Source organism: Hemibagrus wyckioides, linkage group LG21 (genome assembly GCF_019097595.1).
Source record: "Hemibagrus wyckioides isolate EC202008001 linkage group LG21, SWU_Hwy_1.0, whole genome shotgun sequence".
NCBI lineage: Eukaryota > Metazoa > Chordata > Actinopteri > Siluriformes > Bagridae > Hemibagrus > Hemibagrus wyckioides.
This window is the reverse complement of record NC_080730.1, coordinates 11,879,416-11,893,909: the sequence shown is the minus strand read 5'-3', so window position 1 is coordinate 11,893,909 and position 14,494 is coordinate 11,879,416. Positions and strand designations below refer to the sequence as shown.

Genomic DNA, 14,494 nt, shown 5'->3' with positions numbered 1-14,494 from the left:
TGCTGCAGTGTGCAGAACTGTGATTGCCTGCTTCTGAGCTGAGTTTCTCCCTCCCTGCCTAGCAGTTCTGTGTTCTTTCGCTATCCCCAGCGGGAGGTGTTTAACCAGCGCTGCCAATAGGCTGCTTGAGGACAGTGATGTGTGTGCCATTGTCACAATATAATAAGCAAATAGCTTTTACTAAAATTTCTGCTGAAAGACAGGTAATACGTTTATAAAATTTTTTTACAGCATTCATACATGATAATGATCATTCACATCAGTCATATATCTATCATCTTTCTCAAATCTGTAATTCCATATCAGTACTCACTATTGTGGTGAAACATTCCATCTAACAACATCTAGTTAGATGCTAATCACATCACTTGTCATCCATGACACATTAGTGTTAGTGTCAGTGGTAAATTATATATCTTCGTGCATTTCTTGACAGTTTTGTTTTTCTGTAAATGTTGCCATTTTCATGGCCAAAATTTCTTGGCCAATATGGGCCTCCTCAGCACACAATCATATAGACTGGAAAATTTCCCTTCACTAGTATTAAGAGGCTCAAACCTGTTCCAGCATGGCAATGCCCTTGTGCAAAGCGAGGTCCACGAAGACATGGTTTCCCAAGTTGGGTGTGGAAGAGCTAGAGTGGTCTGCACAGAGCCCTGACCTTAACTCCATTGAACACCTTTGGGATGAAGTGGAATGTCAGCTGTGCCCCAGGCCTCCTTGCCTGCCATCCATGCCTCAATAATGCTCTTGTGGCCTTAGCAGAAGAGTGGTGGAAATTATTATAATAGCAAAGTAGGGAAAAATCTAGAATCCAACATTCAAAAAGCACATATGAATGTTATGGTCATATGTCCATATATTTCATTTAATGGTAGATTTCAGGTAATGGTCATTGATTTCCAGACCAATGAAAACTATTTTATATATATATACACAATATACTATAATATACTATATATATATATATATATATATATATATATATATATATATATATATATATATATATATATATATATATATACACATCTCACCTCATTTATCAAGCTGAATGTGGATATAGGAGATTATTATTAATAATTCTAAATAATTTAAAGTTTTAGTTTTATACCCATAGAAGTGGGTCAAAATAACGTATCCTGATCAATCATTTCGTACTCCCAGCTGTTTGTGCACTTGAATTGTTTTGTACAGGTTAATGGGTGTCACTACATTCAAATGAGCTTTGTTGAGAATCTGACACATTATCTTTACACATTATTTGTTATCAGCCTTTAACTTTTTCTAACATTTACATACATAACTTTGTTGTGCATGTAAGTGGAAAATGAAGAATTGAAAAATTAGGTCCATTGTAAAGCCTAAATTTAAACAAATTGAATGTCACCTCTCATCTAAGTTGTGGTTATGGACACACCCCTGCTTCATGTCAGTAGTGTTTACATTGTGAGCTTTTAGTAGAATTGCAAATTAAGATGGCACACTATCTCAAAGTTCTAAATATAACATTATTAATTATCTGAAATGCTTGTAATGTAATTTGTGTAAATATATTGATTTTACAGATGTTGGTAATAGATTGTAGAGGTTTGAGGGACTGAGCTACTGTTTGTGCACTAGCTGACATTGGCTAATCCATAATGTTGATCAAAGTATTGTAAATAGAAGTAGCTTATGTAATATTCCAACTGAAAATAGACACGTAAACAGTAGTCAACATTAAGTCAGTATAGAATTTATATCAGTACAATGAGCAAGCTTAGACATCAAAATGCCTACACTCACATCTTCCACTCAGGTGATGAAAGCACCAGTTCTATTCCAGCTTTATAACAATGAGTTCTTGACAGAGACCCCTCTTTGCTATGTGTTTGTCTTCATTATCTAGAGACATTCTTATCAAAACTTAGTCAATAGAAGAATGTGTAGTTAATGTTCTCCTGATGCTCCTAAAGAATCATTTCGGTTTTCTAGGGGGGGGGTTTGGTACCCATGAACTGTCTGAGCATGAACCCAGCCAAGATCAAAGCAGTTATAGACTGGCTGTGTCCTACTTTTCCCTACCTACAACACCACAGCCTCAACAATCCTTGGTCTGGATGGCCCATAAGAACTCATTCAGCAATCATTTAAACCCCACCAAGTCAGGTGGGATTCTTATTTGTTTGATTCATTTTTTTGCTTTCATTTTGAGTAGGCTCAAAGAAAGCCTTTATGGTTATGGTTACACATTAGTAATGTAGAATTCCAGCATGCTCCCCATGTCCCAGCAAGCTTCCAAATATTCCACTGCTCCCAAAATACTACACATACATAGTACTTGATTTAGCAGCCACAAATAAATTCATTAAAAAAAGTACTTCTCTGTCATTGTTAATTTTCTGGGTGCTAAAGGTCATGCTTGGGTAAGAGAATCTTCAAAATTGCACGATAACAGTTGTACTTCATGCCATCATCAAAGAAAGGTTTAAGAGGCCAAGTACCTCAAGCACATTTGGCTGATAAGAGACATACAATGACCTTTACAGACAATGGAATATGGTTTTCAGGAATATGGCTGGTTGTCTGTGATACTGTACATATGAATGAGACCCTAAGGGGAAGTTCAAACCTTGTAAGGCCTCTTTGGCACGATCCAGTTCACATTCCTTCTCTGCCAGCTGTATGCGGAGCTCAGTGGCAGATAGTGTATTTGCTGAACAGCCCTGCATCTCCTGTAGGTCCTTATTTAACATTTCCTTCATCTGCCTGAGCAGTTGCACCTTTTCCTGCAGCTGAGTGACCTCCTCTCTAAGCAGCACTGGAGAGAGAGAGAGAGAGAGAGAGTTTGATTTTCAGTATCAACATGCCATACCACTTATCATATTTACAATACACGCACATAGTACACTATTATTTCTATCCTTTATTTGTCCTCAAAATCATTTCCTCCCCTTTGGCATCACTAAATTATAGAAATACAACATTTTTGAAATTCATGCAGTGGGCAAATAATATAATCTAATTTCTGAACACAGTAAATGTAAATGTAAGTGTGGCATAAAAATGGTCAGTAAACAAACATATTCCATATCTTAGGGGTATAGAATGAGATAAGGCTGATGTTTATGCCCAGTATTATACAAATTTGTTTAATTGGCCAACACAATTATGTGGTCTATAGCACATTTTCTCACTCTTCATGATTTAGATTAAACTCCTTCTGTTAAATCTGGGTACTGGCATTAAATCCCAATAAATCCTTTCATTCATCTGGACCTCAGTCACAGTTGGCAGGGTCAAGAGAAGGAAAAGCAAGGTGTTGTGGTGTGAGAGAGAGCGCAATTTTTAGTAGGCTGCAGTTGAGCAATGACAGTGCTTAAATTTAAAGATAGCAACCTCTTTTAACAACAAGCCAAATGATGCAAAAGAAAGAGCACATAGAAGGCTGATTTAAGTTTTCCCTCATATTTACAGTTTTTATGACCAGAAGGCTCTGAGAGTTTTAGCACAGCTAATGAATGTACTTAAGTACTTAAGTGTGTGAGAAAACCCACAGTCAGTTGTAAGAGCCACATCAGTACTTCTTACATAAATGTATGTCTCATTGTGTCACATCAGAGAACTGGTTTGTTGCGATAGATCTAAAGGACACATACTTTCATACTGAAATGCAACCAGAACATATGAAGTTCTCTGGTTCACTTTTGGGGCAAAGCCTACTAATGGAAGAATTGAGTTCTTTCTTTTGGTCTAGCTCTGTCTCCAAGCACAGCGTGTGTATGAAGCCCTGGCTCCTAAGTGGTACCAGGGCATCCATGTACTGAATTATATAGACTACTGGCTCATCTTTGCTCAGTCAAAAGAACTGGCAGCAAGTCACCAGGATGACTGTCCACATCAGGTGCTTGAGGCTTAGGAACTTTTCTAGGGGTAATTTGGGATTCAACCATGATGCAGGCACAATTTCTTACGTGCGTGACTTCAAACCTCACCTCTATAAACAGCGTTGGGCTAGGCCAAGACTTATCTATTTTCTGGCTCAGAGGTTATTTGGTCTCATGTCAGTAGCAGTCATACTTATCCCCTTGGGTCTTTTGCACATGTGGCCATTTCAGTTCTGGGTGAAATTTCAGCAGAGGCTTGTATCCTCTCAACCACACACTAAGGGTTATAAGGGTTACATGCTGCAGGAATCGTACCCTTTGTTTGTGAGAAAGACCCCGGCTTCCTACCTTGGGTCCCACTCTAGGGGCATGTTGCCATTGCCAAACACTTTCTACTGGCACCTTTCTCATAGGCCGGGGTGTGGTCCTTGAAGGCTACCCTGCTCATGGCATTTGAGGAAGGCCCCATTTCTCATGGCACATAAACTGCCTGGAAATGAAGGCTGCCTCTGAAGGACTACCATTTTTTGGTCCATGGACAACACTATGCTTGAGTGCAGAGCTTTTGACCATCTGAATCGCCTGCCCATTTATATACAAATGTGTCTTAGACATGATATAAGCACTTTGCCATGTTACCATGTAAAACATACATATATGTCTGCTACCACAGAGAGGTTTATTAATAATTTCCCAGTTATCATCCATAATTGGATCACTGTCTGTCCACACAGAATTCAATTAGGTGACTGATACTCTGAATCAATGTTTCACTGCACCCCAGCTCAACTTAGAAGTAAAATATAAAGAAAAAACTAGAAGCCTGCTATAATGACCACACATGCACCTTAAATTAGAACATAGTGTCAAACTAAATTGCCTCCTGAGCTCCAGAAAATCTCTTAGAACTGCTAGATCAGCATATCTCTCCACCTTAATTAAAGATAACAAAAATAATCCTAATTTTTATTTAAATCACTGCAGAAAAAATGCACACCATTAATATGCAGCAGCAATGACTTTATGAATTATTTTAGTGGCAAAATAAAAGAATTTATACTATTATTTTAAACCAGACAATTTGATAGCTAATCTTATAGATCTGGAAAAGCAAAACATTTCACTACTCATTCGCACAGCTTCTTCAATCTGATAGAAGTTGCTAGGATTCCATGAATTTGTATCCTACAGGCTCAATGATCTTCTCCTCCCTGGATAGTCGTTAAGGGAACAAGAGGAAGGTGAAAATGGGAGAAGGTATTAGAAGTAAGGGGAGTCATTAGGATGTAACAACCCCAGAGAGTAAGGGGAGAGTGGATGTCCTTAGGTGTGACTTAGGTGTCCTTAGATGTGGCTTTCCTGGTAGATGTGTGAAGAGGTCTTGGTCTTCATGGGAATGGATGAAAGAGCAGCAGGAAAAATAGGAGACAGGTTGTGTCCGAGACCTCCAACTCTGTTGAGAGAAGGATTTTCCACTCCTTCACTCCTCTCTCACTGTATCTGTCTTCTCTGTCTAAGATGTGTACCTAATCGACCTAAAATGTGTGATTAAAAAATCTGACCTGAATAAAAAATCTGACCTCGACCCCTGTCAGCTGTTCCACTGTAGGCCAATATCAAACCCCCCCTTTATCTCCAAAATCCTAGAAAAGGTTGTAGCACAGCAGTTATGCTCATCTTTGCATAGGAATAACATTCAGGAAATGTATCAGTCAGGATTTGGTTTTCATCATAGCACAGAGACAGCACTGGTTAAAGTGGTAAATGAGCTACTTCTGGCCTCTGATCAGGGTTGTGTCACTTTGCTGGTGCTGCCAATATATTTCTATTCATAATAAGGTTATGTCCAGTGTTCCACAAGGTTCTGTTTTAGGCCCACTGCTTTTTTCCTTATATATGCTACCTCTTGATACAATTTTTTATAAACATGATATTAGCTTCCACTGTTATGCTGATGACAAACAGGTATATGTTTCAGCAAAGCCAGATAAAAGGCACTAGCTTAATAAGATTGAACAATGTGTAAAGGACATTTAACAGTGGATGCTTACTAATTTCCTCCTACTTAATTATGACAAGAGAGAAGTGCTTGTGTTAGGACCACATGCAGCCAGAAGTAAGCTCTCTGATTACAATGTAACATTGGATGACCTTTCTGTTTCATTATATGCAGCAGTAAAAGACCCTGATGTGATTATTGACTCCATTTTTTATTTGCTAGGATAGCCTTCTTTCAACTTAGCAATATTGCTAAGATAAAAATATCTCTCCTCATGATGCAGAAATACTAGTTCATGCTTTTGTTTCCTTTAGGTTGGATTATTTTAATGCCTTACTGTCTGGATGTTCCAGTAAGTGCATAAAAGAGCTCTAGTTAATCCAGACTGCATGCAGCTAGAGCCATTTTTTAACCTATACATTATTTTATGATCCACCATGCCTACTTTAGAAGGTGCAGGCTATTTTGTTGGTACCTCAAGTAGTAAAGGCTACAGCAGGGGGCAGGGAGCTTTTTCTTACAAAGCCCTGCAGTTATAGATCAACCTTTCAGTTAGTGTTCCAGCCGCTGGCACAGACAATGTTTAAATCCAGGGTGTAAACACATTTGTTTTGTCAAGTATTTGATGAATAGCATGTTTTGGTGAACTGTTTGGATGCTGTTGTCCCCCACTCTTATGCATTCACTCAGGTTTGTTGATGGTGGAGTGGGTGGCTGCTTTATGTCCCAGGAAGCACTCATGTCCATTTCACATGTCTGACTCTCCCTTTTAGATATGCAATCATAGCTAGTCTTGTCGGAGACCCTGGCTGCATGTTGCACACAATGTATTGTATAGTGCTGTGCAAAAATTTTAGGCAGTGTGAAAAAATGCTGCAAATTAAGAATGCTTTCAAAAATAGATATTTTAGATATTTTTTAGCAATTAATAAAATGGAAAGTAAATAAACAGAAGAGAAATCCAAATTAAATCAATATTTGGTTTGGCCTACAAAACAATATAAATTCATCAATTCTTTACTTGCACACAATTTTTAAAGGAATAGGTAGGTTGTTCCAAAAATTGTGGAAACTAACCAGAGATATTCTGTGGATGTAGGCTGCCTCAAATACTTCTGTCTCTTTATGTAATCCCAGACAGACTCAATGATGTTGAGATCATGGCTATGTATGAGCCAAATCATTACTTCCAAGACACCTTGTTCTTCTCTACACAGTTCTTAATAAAGTTGACATTGGCTACGAGTTTGGGGTCATTGTCCTGCTGCAGAATAAATTAGGGGCCAATCAGATGCTTCCCTGATGGTATTGCATGATGGATAAGTATCTGCCTGTATTTCTCAGCATTGTGGACACCATTAATCCTTACCAAATCACCAACTCAATTAGCAGTAATGCAGCCACAAACTTGTACGCAAACTCCACCATGCTTCACTGTTGGCTGCAGACAGTTGTTGCCTTCGGCGTGCCTGCTACAGCCAAACATTTCAAATTTCAACTCATCTTACCATTTTTCCTGTGCTTTTGTGCATAGTTAAGTCGCTTAGTCTTGTTTCTACATTGGCTATATGGATTTTTGGCTGCAGTTCTTCCATGAAGAATACTTTTTGCTAGACTTCTCCGGACAGTAGATGGGTATACCTGGATCCTACTGATTTCCAACAGTTTTTTGCTAATGGCATTGCTGGACATCTTCCAGTGGTGAAGAGAAGGAAGCATGATGTGTCATCTGCTGCAATAAGTTTCCTTGGCCGACCACTAGTTTTCAACATTGCCGGTTCCTTATGTTTCTTCAGAATAGCTTGAACAGATCTTCAAACCTCAGTCTGCTTTTAAATCTGAGACCTTGCTGATACAGTATAACTACCTTGTGTCTCGTTCCTGTGCTCTTGTTATGGCATATGACTTGCCATGAAACTGACATTACATGAAACTGTCTTCCACAGCCACACCATAGTAGCAGATTTTGGCTCTTCCTCAACCAGTTTTAAGCCTCCTATACAGCTGTTTCTTTTTCACTTAATGACTCTGTAACCTGCAACTGCCTGGTATCAATGGATAATCATACACCTGACCCTGATCCTACAAAATCCCAGTGAAAGTGTACAAAGTGTGCAAGATGCTGGTTTGACGTGAAAAGGTAGTCACACCAAACATTGATTTTATTTAGATTTTTCTTAAGTTTGCTCTTGCATTTTGTAAATTGATGAAGAATAAAAAATTTAAATATATATATTTCCGAAAGCATTCTTACTTTACAGCATTATTTCACACTTGCCTAAAAGTGCACAGTACTGCACATTGTCCATAACCATTACATGACATGACATGACATTACATACCTAATATTCTGTCTCTCTTTCTCCCACTCACTCATTCTAGACACTCTCGTTCTCTCCAAGACCCAGATTATATCCACCCTGATACCCTACTTATGGTTGGAATTTCATCACTTGGAGGTGCTCACTGCTGCTGAGGATGACCCCAATTAGACAGCCTGGAGATACATGGGGGTAGTACAACCTGGAGACCATGGTGTTGAGTTTAAGCTTATGTTGCCACAGTCAGTTTTGTGATTGGTTGCTTACTTTACATATACTTGTTTTGATTTTAGCACTTAGATTAGTTTGTCTATTTAAGCCCTTACAAAATGGTGATTGTGGAAACTCCATCGTTAGTAATAAAGCAATAACAATGAGCTGATTTTTCAATTTTCTTACACATCATCCATAAGCCGAACCTGGGAACACCTGTCAGTGGTGGAAACACTATAGGAAGGATCCCACTCCATCAACCTGCACACACACCACTAGGGGCAATTTTGTTGAGCAATTTAATTCACTAGTAGGTGTGAGGAAAACCATGAAGAAACCCACATGGACACAGGAAGTAACCTGAGCTTAGAATTGAACCAGGGACCCTTGACCTGTGAGGTAAAAATAGGTGAGGGCAATCACTGCAGTTAGCTAGCAAGATTATTGCTAATTAAGTACAAAAATGAAGTGCTTTGTAATGCAAATGCACAAAGCTTGAAAATGCCATTTTCCCTCATAGCTGATATCTAGTTTGCAGAATCATCACACACACAAACACACACACACACACAGACACAACCCTCCCCCATTTCCTGCAAAAGACTGACAATATACAGTTGGGGCCATAATTATTTGGAAATTAAATGGATTTGAAAGCAATCAAGAAGCTTTAGTACAAGAGGTTTAAAAAATAAGTAAATAAAATAATAAAAATAAGGTAAACTTTAAAATAAGTTACATAATATTTAAGGAATTATAGCCATTTTTCTCATAGTGTGTGATGGCCGGAACATTAAAAGGTGAACATCTATCTTATTTAGCTTCCAAAAGACTTTTGAAAGCCTGCCTTGCAATGTTTAAATGTACATTATTTAGTATTCCCTTATGATGAATGATGGACATTGATGAATTCCTTAAGGATGACAACAGAACTGTTATTTTGAGAAAGTTTGACATTAACAAATAAACTTACAGGTAGGGGTTGACAGTTGACATTCTTTCATTAGAGACTCCCAATGAGCTGTACATGGGGCTCAAAGAGCTCTATGGGAAATGGGTCCAACCTAAAGACAAGTTATTAGAGGCAAGTGGAGAAATTATTGTTTTATAAAAGAATCTCAGAATGTTTTTCCCTGATCACAAGGGTTGGATCCAGAAATGAGGGCCCCAACCAGCAGCAGAGACTGCAGCCAAGGCTGAGACATGATTGGCACCACAGAAGAAACAACCCTGGGTTTATAGCTTATGGCATTCAGGCAAGGATGTCTACTGACCAAACCTCTATCTCCGAAACATTAAATAAATATCATAGGTTTGTGTAAGCATCCAATTAACATTTGCACTGTACTGCAACTTCAAAGAACACTAATAGATGACTTGTATGTTACCTGTGTGGTCAAGAGGGCCATGTACAAAAAGGTGGAAAAAGATCAAATATAATGCAACTAATAGCTCTGAAGCTGAAGGAGACTCATCTGTGTGCCTTCCAATATTATCATGTACAGCAGAATATAGCAGAATATCTCATTATTTGGGAAAGGCAAAGCAGGAGGAAATGGGCCATCAGAAACCGGTTATAAAGAAAGATACATGCTTCAACAAGGCACTCTATACTTTCATAAGTGAGCAATAGATTAAGTCATGTTATCACAGAGTTTCCACAAAACTGTCATGAGACATTTGAATAAGTTCTGACGAAGGTGTTCTGAAGAAGTTGCCCTGAGTGTGCCACTGAGAAACGAGCTATGAACACTGTTGGACCAGTGGAGAGTCAAGCAGGTAACTGGTTCATGTTAGTTTTCACAGACTATACTAGAAGGTACTGTGGCAGCTGGTCTCTCACAGTCACATATGGAAAGCCAGCAATAGGAATAAGAAAGCCAGCAAAACAACTCCTAGTGCAGTGCAGTGTCTGTGTGTGCTTGTGTTTGCTTGTACACAATGTGCTACACTCATGGAGAATGCGGGCATGATCCATCAGCCCCAGTTGGCACTTTTTTGGTTTCCTCATCAGCCCTACTTTCTTCAGCCTGGTCAGAACCTCTCCCAGGCATGAAACCACAACCCGCAGATTCTTGCACCAACCAAGCTACACCCTTTATCTCGACTAATGGTGGATCTGTGTGGTATGTTGCAGGTCAAACACCTGAGGATACCCATCTCACCCCATTCAGGCTCCTGTTCAGACGATGACCACAGAGTCTGCTAGATATGGCCAAGGAGGCCTTGGAGGAACAGCCATCTTCTTTCAGGTGAGTGGTTGACTATGTGCAGAAAATGCGGGAATGCACCGACAAAGTCACACCTATCATTAGGGAGCACCAGAAAGCAGCACAGATGGCTCAGCAAAGATTGTACAATCGTCTGGCCCAGCCAAAGAAATTCCAAACCAGATATCGGGTCCGGTTACTCACCCCCGATGCATCCAGCAAGTTCCTGGCCTGCTGGTAGGGTCCATATATGGTAGTGCAATGAGTAAGTCCCATGAACTAACATCTGCAACAGCCAGTTAAGCGAGCAGACACTCAACTATATATTCAAAAAGTGGGTGGTACCTGATTTTGTCTACTCTTGCTTCCTGTGCACCAGATCCCCCATAGCCTACCTTGGTGAGACAAGGGGTTGATCTCACTCTGTGCCAAAAGCAGTGGTGGTGAAACATCGGGCGTCCTGGAATCCAGAAATCTGCCAAAAGGCTATAAAGGAGGAGACAGAGGAGATGCTAAGGGACAGGATCATCAAGGGGTCCGCCAGTCCCTGGTCCAGCTCCATCGCTGTCATCCTGAAGCTGGACAGCAACGACTTTCAACATCTCAATCAAGTCTCTGAGTTTGATTATTACCCCCTGCCCTGGATCGATGACCTGCTCAAGAGACTGGAAAGAGCCCAGTTCATTTCCACCATTTATCTGACCAAAGCCTACTGGTAGGTAGCACTCGCCTCTGATGCTTCAGCCTTCAGCACCACCAATGGCCACTGGTAGTACCTGTTTCTCCCATTCGGCCTGCATGAGCCTAGAGAACTTTCAGTGGCAGATAGATATTGTGCTCAAGCCACACTGGCCCTATACCGCCGGCTACCTTGACGACATGGTCATCCACTCCTCCACCTGGTCTGATCATCTGCACCACGTGGGAGAGGTTCTGACCAGGAGGAAGAAAGTGGGGCTGATGAGGAAACCAAAAAAGTGCCAACTGGGGCTGATGGAGGATCAGCTGGGGCCTCCTCAAACCATAATAGCAAAGGGGAGAATGGAAAGTTCATATGGGCATGATGGTCATGCTTCCACAAACCTCTGGCCATATAGTGTACCTTGTATATGTAGAATTTAGTAGTAAATAGCAAAACACAAATTAAATAATGCACTAAGTAGTGTGGAAATTGGTTATCTGGTTTATATATTATGCACCAGGCTTTTCATTAGTTAGTAGATAAGCAATGCAAGCTAACTTTAATTGTCCACGTATACATTTTTTTAATAATGTTTCAAATTACATTTAATGAGAGGTTGAATACATCAGCATAAGATGAAAGTACAGGGTTTTTTTGTCATTTAATACATAGAAACTAGAAACATGTAGGAATTAATGTTGTAAGTGGGAAATAAAAAAAATTAAATTAAAGATCCCTGTTTTACACTCAGATCCAGTGCAGTGCTGGTTTGTTCCCAGTACTGATGACATTGATGAAACAAGTCTTTTCCAAAATGTATAGAAGCGATAAAACAAAAGACAGCTTAGTTATTTTTCAACATTAAGATTTTGGTACTGCAGAACTTCTCAGTATTAAAGAACACAGACATGTTACTGTGAGGCTTTCTCAACTCCACTCATAATGTTATGAGAATAAATATAATACATCAGTGTGCAGAAAATTCTATAAGTGTATAATGTGTGTGAAGTTTATTATATTTACAGCATACATAGTAAAGTCAGTAGTGTTAAATGCCATGTCACAATCAAATGAATTAAATTTAAATAAACAGTGTTTTTTATGGCAAAAACTTTACATGCCCTATTATTGGAAAGCAAGAAGTTAAACTAAAGTAAATTGTAGCAGTATTGTAGCAGTATCTGTACACATACAGAACACTTATATATACAAGCACTACATTAACACTTGTAACACATAAAAAAATAAAAGTGTGGTTGTTTGCCAGTGTCTAAGAAAATGCTGTTTATTAATGTTTTTTTTTTAAGTCGTAGACAGCTTTTAGTGCATTAGTGCTGAAAGCTACCAGTGCTCTATGATTCATTGCCTTCATGTGCATGCTGTACATAGCCAAGCACAACATGCCTAGCAGCAGCTCATGACCATTTTGGTCAAATTACCCTAAATGTACATTTTGAATTTTCTGCAACCCCAATGGGTGACTTCAGTAAGTCATAGGTAATTATGATTTACTGATAATAATGATTATGATAAGCAGAAACGAATGTGTAGTTCTTCAGTTATATTTTCTAGGTATTTAAGACTTATCTTATTCCTAGTAACTTAACTTATTCCTATTAAAGTATTCCTAGATCAGGGTATCCCAAGCTTGGGGTGCTTGATTTACAAAAGGGGTTGTAGGGGAATCCCCTCTTCTGTTTAATGCATTTATTTTACAAATGAACATAAAAATATGTAAATTAATTATTGTGTGCTAATATTTTAAAACTTTCAGACCACATTTAAACATTCAGACCACATTCCAGCCACATTTAAATGAATAGTGTCCATGCTATTTTAGTCTTTTTCAATACAATGTCACACTGCAGTAGCATGGCTCAACAAAAAAAACATACTGTACAAATTTCCCTGCCAAATCAACCTCCCCTAAATATATTAATGCTTTCTTTAAGTCACATGCTGTACTTATGTTCTGTTCTAGGCTATTATTCAACAACACTTACACCTATTGGTTTTCTTATCACAGTTAGTGTTAGAATTCTTATGTAGACTCTTATGTAGCTTTAGAAAGGTCTGATATGCATACTAGTCTTCTGCATTTTCTAGATTAGTAAAATACTTCTGAAAGTATGCTCAGAGTTTTTGATTGGAACATAGACCATAACAGCAATCGCAATTGCAATTGAAGACAGCAGAAAGTTTTTAAGAAAGACAGCTTGTCAGTGTGTCATAAAACCACTCTTACATCTTTCCACTGTCATCAAGATTGTTGTTGTGAGCTCTGTCTCAAAATGAAAACTCTTAGCCATGTCAACTCCATTAAAGGTGGCATTATCTCTGACATGGGAGAACGAATGGAGCCAAGTTTTCTTCTAACAGCATTCCTGTATTGTATTTGCTGTCAAAATGATACAAAATTGTTATTTATATGTATTCATTCTATCCACTTGAGTTAGCAGTTTAGTCAGAAACTATAATGAGAAAAACTGATATGGTTCAACCAGACACAGATCATGAATATGAATTCATATGCAACAAGCACTCGCACTGTTTTTATTCAGACACTGATATGTACCTGTTGTATGAGATTAAAAGCTTAATATGAGATGATAGATCAGACTTTCAGTGTATTGCATAAACAAAAGAATTGGTCTTGTGAATCCAGTACTTTTGGAGGTGCCCTTAACATGCAGACCCACTCTATCTTCATAAAGGCCTTAATAGGTAAGATGGATACAGGTGGATGAGCTAAAGTACAGCATGGCCCTCTTACAAACACCAATAAGTATAGTTTTGTTTAAAAATAAACAACATGTATGTATATGTGTATGTAAGCCAATTTGAGATTTAAAGCCAAAATGAAATGTAATATAAACTATAACCATATAGAATATTTATAATTAAGCACATATATAATTGATACAAGGATCCTGGTCTTGTATTTGTCAGAGAATTAACAATAGAGAAAGCACAGGTAACAGATAACTGGCTCAGCATTATGACTGGAATTGAGATTATAATGTAACAATATAATGTAATGTATCTGTTACAGAAGTGAAAGGAGGTTTTAGAACTATGAATCCTTAGTAACAACTTCAAAATTAGTATCCACTGCCCTGGGAAGTGACATCAGAGCGTGAAATGATTTGGAACATAATGAAGACAAATGCCTGTAGCTATCCGTTTTTGGCACTGCAACT

The 14,494-nt window shown here is 38.6% G+C and overlaps 1 protein-coding gene across 3 annotated transcripts in view; it reads right to left on the bottom strand.

Annotated features, from left to right (window-relative positions):
- The window catches only part of kaznb (kazrin, periplakin interacting protein b), an 88,101-nt gene that overhangs the window by 16,517 nt on the left and 57,090 nt on the right, over positions 1–14,494 (bottom strand). For all 3 annotated transcript variants that reach the window (XM_058373880.1, XM_058373881.1, XM_058373882.1), the window contains one exon: positions 2,615–2,803. In XM_058373880.1, the coding sequence (XP_058229863.1) occupies positions 2,615–2,803 (189 nt within the window). The remainder of the gene's footprint in view (positions 1–2,614; positions 2,804–14,494) is intronic.